Source organism: Microcaecilia unicolor, unplaced genomic scaffold (assembly GCF_901765095.1).
Source record: "Microcaecilia unicolor unplaced genomic scaffold, aMicUni1.1, whole genome shotgun sequence".
NCBI lineage: Eukaryota > Metazoa > Chordata > Amphibia > Gymnophiona > Siphonopidae > Microcaecilia > Microcaecilia unicolor.
Window position 1 is genome coordinate 70,204 of NW_021963320.1, and position 21,822 is coordinate 92,025.

General features: G+C 46.6%; 1 protein-coding gene across 1 annotated transcript in view; it reads left to right on the forward strand.

Annotated features, from left to right (window-relative positions):
• Positions 1 to 18,670, forward strand: part of LOC115459183 (protein regulator of cytokinesis 1-like) — a 47,294-nt gene extending 28,624 nt beyond the window's left edge. The window contains exons 4-6 of the mRNA XM_030189046.1: positions 4,653 to 4,886; positions 11,755 to 11,925; positions 18,476 to 18,670. Coding sequence (XP_030044906.1) covers positions 4,653 to 4,886; positions 11,755 to 11,925; positions 18,476 to 18,670 — 600 coding nt within the window. The remainder of the gene's footprint in view (positions 1 to 4,652; positions 4,887 to 11,754; positions 11,926 to 18,475) is intronic.
• The last annotated feature ends 3,152 nt before the right edge of the window (positions 18,671 to 21,822 follow it).

Here is a 21,822-nt window from a genome sequence, read left to right on the forward strand (position 1 = left end):
CTGTTGCCAGAATATGACAGGGTCAATTTGGCCTCTCGTGGTGTGTGTGGTGTATACTTGTTTGTGGTGTGAGCCTTTTTTCCACCATTGTAGGGTAAGGTTTAGTTGGTGGTGGTCTGACCATTGTATGTCTGACTATTTTGTGTCTGTTAGGATTAGGTTAAAATCTGAGGACAGTTTGTGTGTGATGAGGTCGAGTGTGTGTCCTTTAGCATGAATTGTTTGCATAGTAGGCCAGTTGAGGTTCCATAGTTGCAGGAAGTCCTTGGTTGCGTTAGGGTATTCTAGGTGTAGGTTTATGTCCCCTAATATCAGTAAGTTAAAGTTAGATACACAAGTATTCAATATCAAGTCCATGAAGTGAGTGAGGGTGGGATTCTTGCCGGTTGCTTGGTGGTCTGTAAAACAACACAGCATTTAGGTGGTCAAGTAAGGTAGTGCAGTGAATTCTAAGTGAAGCGATTTCAAGTTGTGGTGTTATAGACTCGGCAGTTGTTGTTACTGTGAAGTGGGATCTATAGATTAGTGCTATGCCTCCTCTTTTTTTTCCTTTTCTTGTCTAGTGAGTGATTTTGTAGCCTGGAGGACATAGATCTAGAATTATGAGGTCCTTGTGGTCATGGATCCAGGTTTCACTGATGAATAGTAGATCAAGGTTGTCTGCCGTGATCCAGTCTGTTGTTGTTGTTTTTAACTACTGATCTGGCATTTATGTAACCCACTTGGATTTTTTGATAGGGGTCGGTTGGGTTCGAGGTTGTGTTGATTTTCATCAGTTGTCTATTCTCCTGTAGTGTGGGTTTATTGTGTCCTTTCTTTCCTTTATGTTGGTTCTGTCCGCGTGTGGTAAATCTTCCATTGTTTTGGTTGTTGCTGTTTTGGTGAGGTGTATTGTATCTGGTTGGTATGTTTAGGTTGTGTAATGTGGGTATGTTGTTGGTGTTCATAAGGGGGGTGGTTAGTGTATGGTGTATTAATGGTAGTGAATAAATTGTTAGGAGCAACTTGGTGGTGTTCAATTTGGTGTTGAATTCGCTGTGGTTAGCTCAGGGTCGCTCAGTGTCTCTCGTCCTTCCTTGAGTTAGTGTGTGGTTCCAAGTGTAGGAGTGATGCTCCAGGTTTAGGGACTCCATGTGTATGGGTGTTGCGTTTGTGTTTTGGGTGCTGATTAAGGGAGACCCCTAGTTCAGTCGGTGTGTGGAGGAGTTTCCTCGGGTAGGATCTCTTTGAGTGGTGAGAGATGTGGCAGTGGATGAGGTAGGATTCCGTTTTAATATGTAATAAGGCAGTGATGGGAGCTGGGGGAGTCAGTAGTGGTGGAATCACCTCCTTGCTCCAGGTCTCGGCGGTTGGGCTCGATCTCCTCCAACCACATTGTTTTTCCCTTCCCCATGTTCCTATTGATGGCTCAGTCTCCTTCAGTCGTATTGTCTCCGTTTCTTCCTACCTTGTATCTCCCCAGTCTCTGGCGGTCCTAAGTTTCTCTTTGGTCTGTTTCAATTCTGTGCTGTCGTTCAGGTTCTGGTGTGCAGGTAGTGAAGAGTGGGGTTTGTCGCAGGGCTGGATTGCACGACCGCATTGACCACAGTGTGTGGCGATCCGGTCTCCACGCTTCACTCCAGATGGGCAGGCAGTGGGAGGGGGGAGGCTGGACTTGGTAAATGCCGCCCTGGGTAGTTGGGGAAAGGAGGTGGTTGTCTGCCTAGTCTGCAGGGCCGCTGCTGCATCGGGGGCTGGATCGTGGTTAGGTCGGACGTCTGTGTTCTCTGGCTCGGAGTGCCTCTCTTACCTCCGTTACTTCGGTCGGGTCAATTGGTCGTATCTGTTGCTGGCGGGCAGCCGAGCTGGGCTATAGTCGCTGTCGGGTTGGCCTTGCGTGGTCCTCTGAGGAAGAGGTTCGATTGCCTCTCCTGCTCTTGAGGTGCAGCTGTGCGATGCGATGGTGTCACCCCATGAAATGCCGGATGCGAGCTGGGAACTTCCGACTAAGCGGAATCAAGTATGTGGGGTCCAGCCGTCCGTCGGGGCACCGGGTGGGATGTAAAGGAGGTTTGGACGCCTCTAGCAACGCGGGGTGGGAGGCAGGCGAGCGGGAGCCAGGGCTGGGTAAGCGGGCCTCTTTGGGTCCCCCTTGGGGAGAGGTGCAACTGCCTCTCCCTTCGGGGCCACGACATGCTCTTTGCCGCCGCCACTAGTTCCGATCGCCACTTACCGGTTCTGCTTGGTGGCTCTTCGGTCCAGCTGGCAATCTGCGCTCTGACCTGCGATCTCAACCTGGGAGGGTGACTACGAGGTCACTCGGTTCTCGATCAGGTCCGTTTTTCGGTTCAGACTGAAACGACCGTTTCTTCTGGGGTCCGTTTGTGGGTCGGTCTCCGTTCCCAGTTGGTTTTTATACCTAATTTTATTTTCTACCTAATTTACTGACCTGGATCTGTGGAGCCGATGGCTCCATGACCATTAGATGATAGCCATATAAATTACAGAAATGTTCTTTCTGTTTTGCTGAGATGTCCCGTTTTGAAGGACACTGATATGTTTAAAGGCACTCACCCTTGGTTGCTGAGATGTCCCGTTTTGAAGGACACTGATATGTTTAAAGGCACTCACCCTTGGTTGCTGAGATGTCCCGTTTTGAAGGACAATGATATGTTTAAAGGCACTCACCCTTGGTTGGCAATGTGCCGGTGGCTGCTCAGGTTTTTGGATGCACAGTTTGTTTCTTCTCTGGCTTTACTTCTGCTTTGGTACGTTATTACTGGATCTTTCTCTGGTTGCCAAGGGCTCTTATTGGCTCCTAGAGTCACAGTTTTTTTTTTCTCAGTCTCCACCTGCTGAAAGGCGTACACAACCCATCGGTCACATTCTGGGCCAGTCCGGAGGGACTAAAGGAAAGCAAATTAGCAGGTAAGGTCTAATTTACCCTTTCTGTAGAGAGAAATTGCCAAGCTCTAGAGGTTCTAATATTTCTTCCCCTGACTCTCAGACGTCCTTCTTTAATCCTAAAATGGCTAGCATCAAAAAGCCACAGTCTTTCCCAGTCCATAAAGCTATGTAGGAACTTATTACAGATTGTATGCTCTTTTGAGCAGGGACTGTCTTTTCTTCATGTCCAACTGTGAAGCGCTGCATACGACTGGTAGCGCTATAGAAACGATTTGTAGTAATAGTAGTAGTAGTAGTAGTTAGTGGTCCACTTTGGATGCCATTCTTTGGGTGGCTCGAGCTATGTCTCGCCTTTACCCTATCTCTTAAGATGAGCTTGAGAAGTTTGAAATTACCTAAGATGGACTCTTGGTAGATTCAGTTTCAAAAAAAGCTACCCTTCCTATGGAAGGGGTGGGGACTAGGTCTAAAAGATGCCTCAAGACGGGAAGTTGTAGTCTTTAAAACTCTCCTTTTGAAGTCTCTGCAGTTCTTATGCAGCCAGGGCTTGCCTTAGCTGGTTTCAGTAGGCAGGGGATGAATTGACTGGAGCTGATTATCCAGTTTCTTTGGAGGTCCCCGATATTGAGACAGTAGCCACTCTCGGTTTATATCTTTTTGAAGGTGCGGTCTCCAGAATTGTACACAGTATTCTAAATGAGGTTTCACCAGAGTCTTATACAAGGACATCATCAACTCCTTTTTCCTACTGGCCATTCCTCTCCTTATGCACCCAAACATCTTTCTAGCTTTCGCTGTCGCCTTTTTTACCTGTTTGGCCGCCTTAAGATCATCCTGTACGATCACACCCAAGTCCCGCTCCTCTTTCGTGCAAAAGTTCTTCACCCCCTAAACTGTACCATTCCCTCAGGTTTTTGCAACCCAAATCCATGACTGCACTTTTTAGCATTAAATCTAAGCTGCCAAGTTCCAGACCATTCTTCTAGCTTTGCTAAGGCGTTCCTCATGTTATCCATACAGTTAGGGGTTTCTACCCTATTGCAGATTTTGGTATTATCCGCAAAGAGGCAAACCTTACCAACCAGTCCTTCAGCAATATTGCTTACAAAATGTTAAAAACTGAACCTTGCAGCACACCATCCAAATAAGCTGTATTTACAACTACTCTCTGTGCCTTCTGCTCAACCAGTTCCTAACCCAGTCAGTCACTTTAGGATCCATACCGAGGGCACTCATTATTAGTCTGTGCGGAACTGTGTCAAAGGCCACATCAAGCATCCTCCCTCGATCCAACTCTGGTCACCCAGTCAAAGAAATTAATCAGATTTGTCTGACAAGATCTATCTCCAGTAAAATTATGTTACCTTGGGTCGTGTAATCCCATTGGAGTCCAAAAAGTGTGTGTTCTGTATATGGCAGGATTGATCAGGCACACAATACCTTGTCTTAGTTCCATAGCTCGAGTAGTAATGCAAACACTAACTGTAAGCCTGTGACTTGTGTTGAAAGGGCCACCTCTGCTCACACTCATGAACTCGGGGAAAGCTGTTCTGTCCTGGCACTGTGTGATGACATCACTCGTGTACCTGATCAATCTGCTGTATTCAGAAAAACCTTGTTGCAGGTGAGCAACAATGCTATAGTTCTTCCATCTAGGTTTGTTCAGGAACACTTGGCTGTCATCTGGAAAAATGTTTTATGAGGTGTGGTGTGGTATGCAATTTTAACTTGAATAAATTGTACAATGATTTTTTTTTTTTTTTAAGGAAAAAGAGAATAGCACAATCCTAGAACTAGAGAGCGCTTTGCGCAGTCGTCTTAAAGTTTTATCAAAACAGAAGGATGAGAGAATGGAGGAAGTGAAAACGTTGAAAAAACAAGAACAAGACCTTTGTGACATTCTTTGCAAAAAACCCTACTATATTGACAACGAGGCTGTTCCAAGTCTAGAGGAACTAGATCAATTCAGACAGCACTTGGCTGCATTAACTGCTGAAAAGGTACTATGCATTATTTAAAAAAATAAAAAAGGTATAACTTGTTTTCTGCTGTGTAATTGTGTGCAGCCCTTCCTTTCTATCACTTTTTAACAAGTCTATATGTACTAATATTTCTCCGAGGACAAGCAGGCTGCTTGTTCTCATATGTGGGTCGATGTCCATGGCGGCCCCAGGAACAGAGATTTTTTTTCTAGTAAAATCTGAAGAGCTTTGCGACAGCCAGCAAAGCACGGGATGGACGCACTGCGCATGCACGTCCATCTTCCCACCCACGCACATCCGTTTCCGCCTCATTTTTTTTCGTTTCTGCAGTGGAGAATGGCTGCTTGTCGGTCTCTCTCCCTTAGGTCCCAGGAAAAACTTATTCACCTTTTCGCATGCTGTTCGCCGCTTTTTTCTTGTTTCTCTTCGCCCTTTTCTTGTTTTTTCTTTTCAAGTAAAAAAAAAAAAAGAAAAAACCTCTTTTTTTTTTTTTTTTTCCCTTAGTTTTTGGCCTTCTTAAGTTTCCTTTCGGTCTGTCGTGGCCATTTTGGGCCACCCGTCCGCGGTTCCCTTTTTTGTGCCCTCAGTTGGCACAATCAAGCCGTTTGACTTCGCCACCGCGATTTTTCCGCTAATTGTTATCGAAGCCTTCCAGCGGCTTCAAGAAGTGTGCTCGGTGCTAGCAGTTGATCTCAGGCACTGACCCGCACTCCTGGTGCATCCAGTTCCTTGGGCCGACGATTGCCCAGACGCTTGCAAGTTGTGTCTTAGCTTGAAAAAGCGGACACAGGCGTCGAGAAGAGCTCTTTGGGACCACCTTTTCGGAGCTCAGACTGATTCCTCTGCGTAGACGTGGACATCGGTACCGAGGTTGGCGGAGTCGATATCGGCACCAGGGATGGCATCCACATCGGGAGCGCAGGTAATTGCTGTCCGAACCTCCCCTCTAGCTGGAAGTAGTGAGCCATCGAATGGGTCTCCGTCTCGAAGGCTCCTGCTGTGCAGGCCCACCGGGACCGAGCGATGTCTGACCCGACCCCGAGGAGGTGTGTGGATTCCACGTCCTCGTCGGTTTCGAGGAGTACCGGTGACGTGCTTCGAGCGAAGGCGAAGAAGCATCCCCACCGGTCTCCCTCGAGGCATGGTACCGGAAACTCTGGGGCGTCGAGGGATTCGGCACCCGCGACACCAGGGGGAGCGCTCACCCTCTATACATGAGGTGTCGGTTCGTCGATCTTCGGACAGCCCGGTACCACCTCCCAGGCCTTTGCAGATTCTGACTTCAACTCCGGTACTGGCCCCACAGCCTTTCTCGACAGCGACTCTGGAGGAGAGCATTCGAGCCATTCTTCTGGTTCTCCTGGAAGGGCTGCTGCATCAGTCTGTTCCGATACTGGGGGTGCTAGAGATTTCGCCTCGGCGCCCCCGGGGCGAGAGGCTACGACTTCCTCTTTTGGGAGGAAATCCTACCAGTCCTCTATGCTCGTGTCCAAAATTCAGTCTTACTGTTACAAGAAATTATTTATTTTGGGGGAAAGAGCTCTAGAGCACTCGCTACTATTTATAATTTAAGAGCAGGCGCTGTATTTATAAGTTTTAGGATATTAATTTCTCCACCAATCACCAAAGGTGATAATTGCAATAAATTAAATAAATTAAGTATATATAAAAGATACCATATACTCAGAACACAAAGAGACCGTATTTTTAGCTTCAAAAAGGTTGATTTAATATACAATTGCACACGAGAGGTAGGTTTGATCTTAGAACAGAGAATTTGTGCATAAAATAGAACAAAGTAGCAGGTAGGTTAACTTATAAGTCCTTGTTACAAGCATGCTGTGGTCCAGCTGATTGATGAGCACATGGTTAGGACAGGAACAGGGCTTCTGCAGTGAGTGGATCATCTGAGTTGCTTGCAGCTGAAGAGAATCTGAATCTTGGGGAAACATCTTTTGCTTTTATATCTTGCAAGCTGCAGGAGGATATGATCAGAGTCCCAGCACCTGCTTCCTGGTTTGCACTGGATAACTTGCAAGGTATTATGGTATCTTGGTCTCATGTCTTATGACATCACAAAACTTGCTGTCTGGATCTTGCTGACAAATGGTCTTTTGATGTGAAAAGGCTTCCTCCTCAGTCTCTGGAGCAGATACACATTACAAGTCCTTCCTTTTTGCACATGTCTGAAAGCTGATGGGAGGGGCAGGTATACCTTTGACAAGCAAATGTCTTGTTTATGGTTTCCCCTCTGAAGTCTTTGTTATCAGTAGCTGGAGTTATGCCTTCTCCAGACTATCTGTCTGCTGGTGGAGATGTCTATGTGATTCTTCAAGTATCCACCTTAGTCATGCTTTTGTTCAGTCTTTTTAGGTGGGAGGCAGAGAGAGTTTTATTTCTCTTTGAAGCACAGTACCCTTTTGTCTCTTAAATGTCTTTTAAATGTTCCCCAAAGGGAGAGGGAAGAGGGCTTTTGGAATGAAAGCCAGTTCTGCTGCAGTGTCAAATATATATATCTCATCCAACACAACATCATGCTACACATTTAATTCTGATGATTGGCTTATACCATAACATTCTTACCAGCTGTACACAAGCATCCACATGCGGAACAATGTTAAGCAACTGGCAGACTTGGTGGATAAGCTCCCTCCGGAGCACACCAGGCCTTTTCAGGAGGTGGTCAGGCAGCTGAAGGCATGTCGTAAATTCCTGTCCAGGGGTGCTTATGACACTTTTGATGTTGCCTCCAGATCCGCTGCTTAAGGTATAGTGATGCACAGACTCTCATGGCTGCATGCTTCTGACCTGGACAATAGGACCCAGAAGCGGCTTACGGATGTCCCTTGCTGAGGGGGATAATATTTTTGATGAGAAGGTCGAGCAGGTGGTAGAGCAGCTCCACCAGCGGGAAACCGCCCTCGACAAACTCTCCCACCGGGCGCCTTCAGCATCTACCTCAACAGGTAGACGATTTTTCAGGGGAAGGAGGAATGCTCCCTATGCTTACAATAAACGTAGGTACAATCCACCTTCCCGACAGCCTTCTCAGGCTCAGCCCCAGAGCGCTTGTTCGCGTCAACAGCATGCACCCAGACAGGCCCCTGCAGCTCCCCAGCAAAAGCAAGGGACAGGCTTTTGACTGGCTCCAGCTGAGCATAGCCGCCATAAACGTAGCTGTGCCGGACGATCTACCGGTCGGAGGGAGGTTGAAATTTTTTCATCAAAGGTGGCCTCTCATAACCTCCGACCGGTGGGTTCTACAAATAGTCCGGTTGGGGTACTCCCTCAATTTGATCTCTAAACCTCCAAATTGTCCACCGGGAGCTCAGTCTTTCAGCTTCCAGCAAAGGCAGGTACTTGCAGAGGAACTCTCTGCCCTTCTCAGCGCCAATGTGGTTGAGCCCGTTCCACCAGGGCAAGAAGGGCTGGGATTCTATTACAGGTACTTCCTAGTACAAAAGAAAACAGGGGGGATGCTTCCAATCCTCGACCTAAGGGCCCTGAACAGATATCTGGTCAGAGAAAAGTTCAGGATGGTTTCTGAATCATGGGCACCCTTCCTCCCATGATTCAGAAAAACGATGGGCTATGCTCTCTGGACTTAAAGGATGCTTACACGCACATTCCAATTCTCCCAGCTCACAGGAAGTATCTGCGATTCTTTCTGGGAACACAGCACTTTCAGTATTGTGTGCTGCCCTTTGGGCTTGCCTCCGCGCCCAAGGTGTTTACAAAATGCCTGTTGGTAGTTGCAGCGTCGCTAAGCAGACTGAGAGTGCATGTGTTCCCTTATCTCGATGACTGGCTGGTGAAGAACACCTCAGAGGCAGGAGCGCTGCAGTCCATGCAAATGACTATTCGACTTTTGGAGCTACTAAGGTTTGTCATCAATTACCCAAAGTCCCACCTTCTTCCAGTTCAGCAACTAGAATTCATAGGAGCTCTGCTGGACTCTCAGACAGCTCGGGCCTATCTTCCCGAGACGAGAGCAGACAACCTTTTGTCTCTTGTTTCCATGGCCAGGGCATCTCAGCAGATCATGGCTCGGCAGATGTTGAGACTTCTAGGCCACATGGCCTCCACGGTTCATGTAACGCCCATGGCACGCCTGCACGTGAGATCTGCTCAATGGACCCTAGCTTTCCAGTGGTATCTATCTGCGGGGAATCTAGAGGATGTGATTCAGCTGTCCACCGATTTTCACAATTCCATTCAGTGGTGGACAATTCGATCCAATTTGACCCTGGGACGTGCTTTCCAAATTCCTCAGTCTCAAAAAGTGCTGACCACGGATGCATCTCTCCTGTGGTGGGGAGCGCATGTAGATGGGCTTCACACTCATCAGGGAGCTTGGTCCCTCCAAGAATCAGGTCTTCAGATCAATCTCCTGGAGTTGCGAGCGATCTGGAACGCTCTAAAGGCTTTCAGAGATCGGCTGTCCAATCAAATTATTCAAATTCAGACAGACAACCAGGTTGCCATGTACTATGTCAACAAGCATGGAGGCACTGGATCTCGCCCCCTGTGTCGGGATGCCATCCAGATGTGGCTTTGGGCTCACCGTCACGGCATGATTCTCCAAGCCATGTATCTGGCAGGCGTAAACAACAGTCTGGTCGACAGGTTGAGCAGGATAATGCAACCTCACGAGTAGTCGCTCAACTCTCGGGCGTGGTACGCAAGATCTTCCGGGAGTGGGTCACCCCCTCGGTGGATCTTTTTGCCACTCAGATCAATCACAAGGTTCCTCAGTTCTGTTCCAGGCTTCAGGCCCACGACAGACTAGCGTCAGATGCCTTTCTCCTACATTGGGGATCAGGCCTTCTGTATGCGTATCCTCCCATACCTCTAGTATGGAAGACTTTACTGAAACTCAGGCAAGACCACGGGACCATGATTCTGATTGCGCCCTTTTGGCCACGTCAGATTTGGTTCCCTCTTCTTCTGGAGTTATCCTCCGAAGAACCGTGGCGATTGGTGTGTTTTCCAACCGTCATCACTCAGAACGAAGGGGCGCTTCTGCATCCCAACCTCCAGTCTCTGGCTCTCACGGCCTGGATGTTGAGAGCGTAGACTTCGCCTCCTTAGGTCTTTCTGAGGGTGTCTCCCAAGTCTTGCTTGCTTCTAGGAAAGATTCCACAAAGCAGTGTTAGTCTTTCAAATGGAGGAGGTTTGCCATCTGGTGTGACAGTAAGGCCCTAGATCCTCGCTCTAGTCCTACACAGACCCTGCTTGAATACTTTCTACACCTGTCAAGAGTCTGGTCTCAAGACTAACTCCGTAAGAGTTCATCTTTGTTTGATTAGTGCTTTTCATTATCGTGTAGAGGGTTTGCCTATCTCTGGACAGCCTTTAGTTGTTCGCTTCATGAGAGGTTTGCTTTTGTCAAAGCCCCCTGTCAAACCTCCAGCAGTGTCATGGGATTTCAACGTCGCTCACCCAGCTGATGAAACCTCATTTTGAGCCACTGGATTCCTGCCATCTGAAGTATTTGACCTGGAAGGTCATTTTCTTGGTGGTGGTTACTTCAGCTCGTAGAGTCAGTGAGCTTCAAGCCTTGGTAGCCCATGCTCCCTATACTAAATTTCATCATAACAGAGTAGTCCTCCACACTCACCCTAAGTTCCTGCTGAAGGTGGTGTCGGAGTTCCATCTGAACCAGTCAATTGTCTTGCCAACATTTTTTATCCCCATCCTCATACCCGCCCTGCTGAACGTCAGTTGCATACATTGGACTGCAAGAGAGCATTGCCCTTCTATGTGGAGCGGACAAGCCCATGCAGACAGTCCGCCCAAATGTTTGTTTCTTTTGATCCCAACAGGAAGGGAGTCGCTGTTGTGAAACGCACCATTTCCAATTGGCTAGCAGATTGCATATCCTTCACTTACGCCCAAGCTGGGCTGACTCTTGAGGGTCATGTCACAGCTCATAGTGTTAGAGCCATGGCAGGGTCAGTGGCTCACTTGAAGTCAGCTACTATTGAAGAGATTTGCAAGGCTGCGACATGATCATCTGTCCACACATTCAAATCTCATTACTGCCTTCAGCAGGATTCCCGATGCGACAGTCGGTTCGGGTAGTCGGTGTTACAGAATCTGTTTGTGGTCTAGAATCCAACTCCACTCCCCTAGGCCCATTTTTGTTCTGTTCCAGGCTGCACTCTCAGCTGTTTCTTCGTAGGTCAATCTCTGTCATGTCCTTGCTGTTGCGAGGCCCAGTTGACCTTTCTTTGTTGTTTTGAGTGAGCCTGGGGGCTAGGGATACCCCACATGTGAGAACAAGCAGCCTGCTTGTCCTCGGAGAAAGCGAAGTTACCTGTAGCAGGTATTCTCCGAGGACATCAGGCTGGTTGTTCTCAGCAACCCGCCCACCTCCCCTTTGGAGTTGTTTTAGTCTTTATTTGCTTTTAACATAACTGAGGCGGGAACGGACGCGTGTGGGCAGGAAGATGGCCACGCAGTGCGTCCGTCCTGCACTTTGCTGGCTGTCGCAAAGCTCTTCAGATGTTACTAGAAAAAATCTCCGTTCCTGGGGCCGCTGTGGACGCCGACCCACATGTGAGAACAATCAGCCTGCTGTCCTCGGAGAATACCTGCTACAGGTAAGTAACTTACTTTATTTTCCTCATCCTGTTGGCACGGTTGTTTTGGTCCACTCTATTAAGGATATATCCCAGCTACCACTTTTAGAATGTTGCTCCTTTTCTAACTCAGTGGTTTTTGTTTATTGGTTCTCTATCTTACTGCGTAGCATACTGTACGTGTTCCCATACTTAATCTCATGCTCAGTCAGTCCTTCTCCTTCACCCAACTGTTACAGCCAAGCTTTGTAACTTTGGGTATTTCTGGAGCTGATTTCACTATACTACTTTTCTGGTTGCAGGATTGCAGAAAAGCAGAATTTATAAACACCAAAAGGCAGATAATTTTATGCATGGAGGAACTGGATCATCTTCCCGACACCAGCTTTGAACGAGATGTTGTATCTGAAGACGAGGAAGCTATTTGTTTATCAATTGAGAACATTGCTGCACTTAAACAGTTGTTACATCAGGTATGAAATCATCATGCCCACAGTGTTTTCTCACTATTTGAGGTTTGAATTATGAGGTGTATGCTGTGCTCTGTGTGTGTCTGTGTTAACCCCTTGTGAAAGGTGCTAAGAATTCTCAACCTTTAGCTTGAAAGGAGACATAATAGTGGGAATTGTCATTGGATATTTGCAAATGAGGGCTCAAGGTACTGAAGGTTGTTTTCAATTGAGTGGTAGCACTAAAGAAGAACATTGCCAGGCGCAAAAGTTCTGGTTCGTTCAGTCCAAAAAAAAAAAAAAAAATACAATCCAGATCTCCACAGTATTCTGGCAAAAAAAAAATACCCTTAAACTTAGGATCTTCACCAAATCCAACAATGGTGGCTCTTAGAGCACTAAATAGGCCAGGCTTTCAAAACAATGTATGACTTATCAGATTTGAATATGTAAATGTGCATGTCAAAATTCACATTTCCATTATGGCACCAAAGGATCAGTCCAGACAAATGTGTTTTGTCCATCAACTAGCAGGTGGAGATAGAGAACACTGGGTGTACGGAATTATAAAAAGCACAGATCACTAATGCTCTCCATCTCCAGCAGCTGGATAGCAGTTTATGTACAGCGGTGGCTTTCTGGTGTGCTCTTATCTTTCTGGAAAGGTTTGAAATCTTAGGGTTGAGTAGCTCAAGGTCTAAGGTGTAAACCTGGTGGCCTAGGTTCCTCCCTACTTCAACCGTGTTCTGACTCCACTTCCCTTTTCCAGCCTTTGTTTTAAAAATATATATATATACTCCTCAGCTTTACTACCTTTCTCTGTGAGTACATTTATTTCTTATGGCTGCTGAGCATATGAAATGCTGCTCCCGGTGTGGGAGCTGTAGAACAACTTTGGGCCAGTGCATGATGTGTTCTACCATGACAAGTAGCCAGGGGCAGCTTGTTCCTGACTCGGAATTGAGTACCAGCTCTGGCCAGGCTCCTCTGTTGGATGTAGTGGTTTTGGTGGGATCACCCATGACAGTGATCCCAAACAGAGCCACCACGGCAATTTTGAATACCGTGGTTGTTTCCCCTCCGATTCTGTCATGGCTTTATATCAGGCACTTAGTATTTCCCCATCCCCTGCCAACTATCTCTCCCTTCCAATTTTCGCCTATTTGTATTATAAATGCATCTGGTGTTGTAAAGCGCCAGCAAGGTGTTGCTCAGGCTGCACATGGGACTAAGGCATAAGGTGGATGCTCTTGAAGAACAGGTGAAGTTTTCTCCCCCCAACCTGTGACGGGGAGCTCATGTAGATGAACTTGGGTCTGCTCAGGAAACGGATCTTTATTTGAACCTCTTCGAGATGAGGGCCATTTGGAACACAGTATAGGCTTTCAGATATCGGCTACAGAACCAAATTTATTCTCACTCAACCAGGTTGTAATGTTTTATGTAACCAAGCAGGGGACTACAGGTTTCTACCCAGTGGGGCCTCCTTCACTGAATTGTACTTTGAGCCACATACCTACCAGGAAAGGACAACTGCCTGACGGACAGACTGAGCAGGGTTTTGCAACCGCACGAGTGGTGTTTCAAAAATAGGATATAGCCTGCAAGATCTGAGTGTGATCTCTTTGCCATCCATCTCAACAACAAAATCCCCGAGTTTTGTTCTAGGCTTGGATCACACTTTCTCCTACATTTGGGGAAGGGATTTCTGTATGCCTATCTTCTTATACCACTCATAGAGAAGACTTTCCTGAAACTCGAGCAAGACCAGGGAACTATGATCCTAATCGTGCCTTACTTGCCGAGGCATATCTGGTTTCCTGTCCTGGTGGCATCCTCTAAAGATCCAGGGAGATTGGAATACTTTTCCGACCCTCAGCACACAGAGCAAGGACTCGCTTCTGCATCCCAACCTCCAATCCCTGGCCCATGGTTTGGAAATTGAGAGCATAGAATTTGAATCCATGGACTTGCTGGAGGGGGGTCTCCTGCATTTTGCTGGCTTCCAGGAAAAACTCCACTAAGAGGTGTTACTCATTTAAGTGGAGGTGGTTGCTGTCTGGTGTGAGGGCAAGGCCTTAGATCCCCTCACCTGCCCTGTACAAAATATTGGAATACCTCCTCCACCTTCCTGAGTCTGGTTTGAAAACCAGCTGTGTAAGAAAAGTGCAATCAATGCTGCTCACCATATGGGAGGTAAGCCCATATCTGTACAGCCTCTAGTTCGCTTCATAAGAGGTTTGTTACTGACACAGCCTTCTGTCAAACCTCTAACTCTCATGGGATCTAAACATTGTCCTCACCCAGCTGATGAAAGCTCCTTTTGAACCACTTGATTTCCTGTCATCTGATGTATTTGACCTGGGAAGTTGTGTGTTTGGTGGCAGTCACTTCAGCTTGCAGTCGGTGAGCTTCAGGCCTTAATAGCCGATCCACCTTACACTAAGTTTCATCACAATAGAGTAGTTCTACACATGCGCCCTAAGTTCCTTCCTAAGGTGGTGTTGGAGTTCCATCTTAATCGGTCAATCATCCTGCCAACATTTTTCCAAAAACATGCCCATCCCGGCGACAGTGTAGTGCATACCTTAGACTTCACACATGCCTTTAGCCTTCTGTCTGGAGTGAACTAAAGTCTATAGACAGTCCACCCAGCTTTTTGTTTCTTTTGAACTAAACATGATGTGGGTAGCTGTCGGCAAATGCACAATCTCCAATTGGCTAACTGATTGCATCTCCTTATACCCAGGCTGGGCTTACTCTAGAGGGTCATGTCAAGGCTCAAAATTTCAGATCCATGGCTATGTAGGTAGCCCACTTGAGGTCAGCCTCCATAGAGGAGATTTACAAAACTGCAATGTGGTTATCTGTATACACATTTGCATCTCATTACTGCCTAGATCAGGATACCTGATGTGATTGCTAGTTACATAAGAGTAGCTGTACTGGGTCAGACCAATAGTCCATCTAGCCCAGTATCTTGTTTTCCAAACAGTGGCCAAGCCAGGTCACAAGTACCTGGCAGAAACACAAATCGTAGTAAAATTCCTTCTCTGAGGACAAGAGATCAAAAACTGAGCCTATACATATATGCAAACATACAATATATTTTCTTTGAAGTCAGGAAAGGTGACCAATTTCACAGGTTCTCCTTTTTGAAGTCCCTAGGGATGGAGCCTCTATGTCTGTCTCCTTTATTCTCAAAGAGAGCTCTGCTCCTAGGTAGGACAAAGGGTATGCTAATCAAGAGTATTAAACACAGGTCTAGCAGGCAGCTCAACACCATTTGGTCCATTTTGCCATCCTGAGTGGTTCCTGAGGGAGGGGTGTGTTCTCAGAGGTCAGAAGCTGGTTTAATATTACTCTATATTAATTTTAAGTATGTCCAGCCATCCTGACAGTGTCTACCATGCTTCGGTCCCTGTGTCACTCCGTGTCTAACTGTATCAGGACAAGGAGAGTGTTTGAGGCGTGGTGTGCCAAGTTGAGTATCTCTCCCTTTCGTGCTTCAGTGGCGCAGATCCTGGATTTTTTACAAGGGGGTTTGGAAAAAGGGTTAGTGCGCTCTTCGCTTAAAGTTCATGTGGCGGCCTTATCCTGTTTTAAGGGCCAGTTCAGGGGAAGTCCCTGGCTTTGCTTCCAAAAGTGGTCTGGTTTTTGAAGGGGTCAGGTCTTGTGTGGCCTCCATCGCTGACCATTTTTCCCTTGTGGGACCTTTAATCTGGTTCTCTCTGCTCCTTGCTCGGTCTCCCTTTGAGCCTTTGGCTTACTGTACTTTGAAAGATTTGACTCAGTGTGTTTTCTGGTAGCCATTGCCTCAGCCAGGAGAGGTCGGAGTTGCAGGCTCTTTCTTGCCGTTCTTCTTTTTTGGAATTTTGTTAAGGACTGGGTAGTATTGCAGCCGGTCCCTTCTTTTCTCCTCAAAGTCTTGTCATGTTTTCGTGTGTCTCAGTCCATCATTTTGCCTGTCCTGGGCTCTTCTTCCGGGTTGGCAGATCACCTTTATCTGAAATGTCTTGATATCAAGAGGGTTCTGAATCATTATTTGAAGGTTGCGGAGGAATTTCAACAGATGAATCACCTGTCTTATTGAGTGGAGGAACTCTGAGGGGGTTAGTGGCTTCTAAACCAATCTTTCTAGGTGGCTTAAAGAAATGATATAGCTTCCGCTTACCTCCTAGCAGGCAGACCGGTACCAGAAGGAGTGAAGGCTCACTCTACTAGGGGGCAGGCAGCTTCTTGGGCTGAGTGTTTTCTGGTTCCGCCTTTAGAGATCTGCAGGGTGGGGTCTTGGCCCTCTTTGCATTCCTTTTCATATCATTACAGATTAGATGTGCAGAGTCGTCAGGATGAAGTTTTTGTGGCGCATGTTCTCGCAGCGGGTTTGGGGTCCCGTCCATGGATTTACTGCTTTACTTCCCATCAGTCACAATCTGGGCCAGTCCGGAGGGACGCTAAGGAAGGAGAAATTAGATCTTGCGTGCTAATTAGCTTTCCTTTAGTTTCTCCGGATCGGTCCAGAACCCATTCTTTGGTTTGTTGCCGACAAGTTGGTATCTAAGTTTTGGTCTTAGAGCTGTGTTGTCCGTTTACTGTTCCTTGGTATTGTTTTCAAATAAAAAATAAGTAGAGAGAGAGAAAAACAACAATCTTGACAGGTTCCTGCAGAACTCTTTGTGCCTATGATACGAAAGGCACAGAAATCATATGGCACAGGCTCCCCATAAGTCTGGTACTGGTGTCTGCTCAGGTTCCCAGGTGCACAGAGCGTGATCCTTTCTTTTCTTCTCATGCTTTTTTACAATGTACTGGATCTTTCTGTACCTAGCAAAGGCTTAGTGCAGTGGACTTTGGTCCTGGGGAACTGAGTTTGATTAACTGCAGCTCCTTGTGACTCTGGGCAAGTCACTTAACCCTCCATTGCCCCTGGTACAAATAGGACCTGGTTATAATATGTAAACCACTTTGAATGTAGTTGCAAAAAAACTACAGAAAGACAGTATATCAAGTCCCATTTCCCTTCTTTTTCTTCTTATTGGCTCACTCTTTAGAGTCAGAATTCTCAGTCTCCACCTGCTGGAAGATGTCCACCAGCCGGTCTGGAGGGATTAAAGGAAAGCAAATTAGCAGGTAAGACCTAATTTCTCCTTTCTTGATTTTAAGCGGAGTTCCTTTGCCCAATTTTAATGATTTTGACACACTTTTGGATTTCACTTAGGATAGCCATATGTGCTTTGAGAGATACTATTACTACTACTACTATTTAGCATTTCTATAGCGCTACAAGGCATATGCAGCGCTGCACAAACATAGAAGCAAGACAGTCCCTGCTCAAAGAGCTTACAATCTAATAGACAAAAAATAAAGTAATCAAATCAATTAATGTGTACAGGAAGGAGGAGAGGGGGGTAGGTGGAGGTGAGTAGTTACAAGTGGTTACGAGTCAAAAGCAATGTTAAAGAGGTGGGCTTTCAATCTAGATTTAAAGGTGGCCAAGGAAGGGGCAAGACGTAGGGGCTCAGGAAGTTTATTCCAGGCGTAGGGTGCAGCGAGACAGAAGGCGCAAAATCTGGAGTTGGCAGTAGTGGAGAAGGGAACAGATAAGAAGGATTTATCCATGGAGCGGAGTGCACTGGAAGGGGTGTAGGGAAGGACGAGTGTGGAGAGATACTGGGGAGCAGCAGAGTGAGTACGTTTATAGGTTAGTAGAAGAAGTTTGAACAGGATGCGAAAACGGATAGGGAGCCAGTGAAGTGACTTGAGAGGGGTAGTATGAGTAAAGCGACCCTGGCGGAAGACGAGACGGGCAGCAGAGTTTTGAACCGATTGGAGAGGGGAGAGGTGACTAAGTGGGAGGCCAGCAAGAAGCAGATTGCAGTAGTCTAAACGAGAGGTGACAAGGGTGTGGATGGGGGTTTTGGTAGAGTGCTCGGAAAGAAAGGGGCGGATTTTACGGATGTTGTAAAGAAAGAAACGGCAGGTCTTGGCGGTCTGCTGGATGTGAGCAGAGAAGGAGAGAGAAGAGTCAAAGATGACCCCAAGGTTTCGAGCCGAGGAGACAGGGAGAATGAGAGAGCCATCAACAGAAATAGAAAACGGGGGGAGTGGGGAGGTGGGTTTGGGGGGAAAAATGAGAAGCTCGGTTTTGGTCATGTTTAATTTTAGGTGGCGTTGAGACATCCAGACAACAATGTCAGACAAGCACGCTGAAACTTTGGTTTGGATGCAAGGTGAGAGCTGACAGAAGGATAGTAATATCGGGGGGGGGGGGGTGTATACGTATATATATAATTTATATTTATCTAATACTTTCAATTGCTCCAACAGGCTCCTTAATGGTTGTAGCAAGACATTGAACAGCATAGGTGAGAGGGGTGGGCCCGGTGTTACCCCAGAAAGGTATACATGCTAATCTGGACAAATGTAGGATAAATGTTCTTCAAGCACAAAAATAAGTGTACCACCTTCAGCAGGGGAAATTCTTTGCTAGCAAAGTTATGGTTATCCTTCAGTAGTATATTGACAGTTTGTCTTGGATTTTTCATAATCTGAATTCACTGTTGGGTTTCTTTAGTTAGAGGAGCAGAAATCAAAGAATGAGGCAATATGCACAGAGCTGCGCTCTAAAATCACAGCGCTCTGGGACAGACTGCAGATTCCTGATGAAGACAGAGATGCAATTACCATACACATGACTGGATCCAAACCCACAACAATTAAAGCAGTAAGAATTTTGTCCTTCATTTTAAATTTACAGTTTTTGGAGTAAACTTAACTAACAATTCTTTATTTATTATTATTTATTATTGCGCTGGTAAGTTTGCGCAATAATTTAATATATAGGCGTGCTAAAATTGATTCAGGTCGATTGCAAGTGACTTTGGAGTAAACTTAACTAACAATATTTTACTTTGAGCAATAATATATAGGAGTGCTAAGATTGATGCAGGTTGATTTCAAGTGACATTGTTTTTCACCATCTTGTAGTCTAACTTGAGGACAGTAAGAGAGGTTAATTTAGAATGCAATGTAATACAAAGTTTGAAGAATGGTCCAGAATACGGCAGCTAAGATTTAATCCTAAAAAATGCAGGATCAAGCATTTGGGTGGCAAAAACCCAAGGGAACCGTGCAGTTTAGAGGGTGAAGAACTTTTGTGCATGAAAGAGAAGCAGAATTTTGGGTGCGATTGTATGTGATGATATTAAGGTGGCCAAAGAGGTAGAAAAGGTGGTAGTAAAATCTAAAAGGATGCTTGGTTGCATGTAAGTACATAAGTATTGTCATACTGGACCAGACCAAAGGTCCATCAAGCCCAGCATCCTGTTTCTAATAGTGGCCCATCCAGGTCACAAGTACCTGGCAAGATCCCAAAACTGTACAAAACATTTTATGCCGCTTATTCTAGAAATAAGCAGTGGATTTTCCCCAAGTCCATTTTAATAACGGTCTATGGACTTTTCCTTTAGGAAGCCAGACAAACCTTTTTTTTTAAACCCTTCCAAGCTAACTGCTTTTACTACATTCTCTGGCAACGAATTCCAGAACTTAATTACGTGTTGAGTGATGAAAGTATTTTCTCTGATTCGTTCTAAATTTACTACTTTGTAGCTTCATTGCATGCCCCCTAGTCCTAGTATTTTTGGAAAGAGTAAAGAAGCAATTCACATCTAATTTCTGATAACACTTCTACATCCACCTGTTCATCCTGGCCAGGTTGACATTAGTACACTCGCTCCTATCACTATCATTTTCCCCTTTACACATGGAATTTCAGTCCTTAGGGTTTCTAAGATGTTTTGCTTCCTGAAGAATTTTCAATCTATTTGATTCAAGGCCCTCCTTGACATACAAAGCTACCCCTCCACCAGTTTGTTCCACCCTATCACTATGATTGTACCCTGGTATGACAGTGTCCCACTGGTTATCCTCCTTCCACCAAGTCTCAGAGATGCCTATTATATCTAATATTTAATTTAGTGCAATATATTAACTCTCCCATCTTGTTTGTTAGGCTTTTGGCATTCCGCATGTAGACGTTTCAAACTGTTTGTTCCCATTTACATCTTGCTCATTAGTTGACACTGTTAATTTGCAATCTTTTGTCTGATTTTTATTTAAGGACATCTGATCTACTATGGTCTCTTTTTTGCAACCTCGTTATTGGGATACCCTATCTTCCCTGTTTTGGTGATATCTTTGAAAGATACCTTGTTCTGAACCATGCGTTATTGAACGACTGTCAGCTTTCCCCCACGTTCTAGTTTAAAATCTGCTCTTATCTCCTTTTTAAATGCCGATGCCAGCAGCCTGGTCCCACCCTGGTTAAGGTTGAGCCCATTCTTCCGGAATAGGCTCCCCCTTCCCTAGAATGTTGCCCAGATCCTTACAAATCTAAAACCCGTCTCGCTGCACCATTTCTTCATCCATACATTGAGACTTTTGAACTCTGCCTGTCTCTTGGGCCCTGCTCCCCTAGAGCTTCTAGATTTGAGCTTTCTACCTAAGAGCCTAAATTTGGCTTCCAGAACCTCTCTCCCACATTTTCCTATGTCATTGGTACCCACATGTTGCTCCTCCCCAGCACTATCTAAGATCCTATTTCCATATCATCAAGCTGATCAATCCATAGACTGGTGGGTTGTGTCCATCTACCAGCAGGTGGAGATAGAGAGCAAACTTTTGCCTCCCTATATGTGGTCATGTGCTGCCGGAAACTCCTCAGTATGTTCTCTATCTCAGCAGGTGGTGGTCACACACAGCAGCAGCTCTGGCTAGGCCTCCAAGCCTAATCCTTAGGTTTTGTTGAGGCCTGGGGTTGAGGGCTCTTTTGAGCAAGTGCAAACCTGGTGGTGCCAGGTCCCTCCTTTTCTCCCCCCTCCCGCTGGCTCCGTTTAAAAAAAAAAAAAAAAATTTTAAACGTCTTTAAAGGCGTTTAATTCGACATTTCTTTAAACGTTCATTGCAGCTACTCACTGGGACACCAGTTCGTTACAGCTCGGAGCGGCAAGCAGGTAATTTTACCTTTTTATAGCGGGCAGGGGGTTCCCCGATTCTTCTCCTCGTGGCATATGGCGTCGGAGGGCGAGGGCGCAAAGGGTCGCTCCCCGGATCGCTGAAGCGCTTCTAGAGGGGATGCGGGGGTTTTACAACCTGATTCGCCCTTGATGGGTGACAGTTTAGTGACCGATGAATGTCCCGGTCGTTCCTCCGGCGTGGCGGTTTTTTCCCGCCATAAACGCCCATCCCCCGCTCCTCGCCTCCGCCATCTTGGCCGGCCACGCGGCTCGGACGGCTTCTTCGTGGGCCGCCCTTGAGGTTGGAGACATTAATGCCATGAACGCCCTTAATTTGGGCGACGGCACAAAGCGGCTAAAGTTAAGCGCCGTTCTTCCCGCGCGGCTCCTTCGCGGAGTTTCGCGCCGGACGCCATTTTGGATGCGCAGCATGTCTCTCCCCCGCTATTGCGAGCGCCGGTTGAGAGTGCGTCTAGGGCTGTTGCCCAGGCTGCGGAAGTGCACTGTCTGGGGGGTTTCTCCCCCGAGTTTGTTTTGCTGCTGCATCAGGCTTTCCTCATGCAAAACGCTGCCCCTGCTCCCTCTTCTGATAAAGAGGTTGAGGTTCCCAGAGGTAAACGCCCTCGGGTTGATTTCCAGGCCTTGGAGGACTTTGTCTCCTCCGATGTAGATGAGGGCAGCGTGTCTGAGGTCTCCCAACGGTCCTTTGCGGATTCCTTGGAGGAGATAGATCCCCGCTCGGATGGAGCGGATGACCCCTCTGCAGCGCGGCTTTTTAGCCCAGAGGATTTGCCCAACCTGTTGTTACAGGCCATGGACACTTTGAAGATTTCCTCTCCGGAGGACGTCTCTCCCTCAGCCCCTGTTGGCTCTGCCATTATGCTGGGGACGTAGCGCCCGCCTA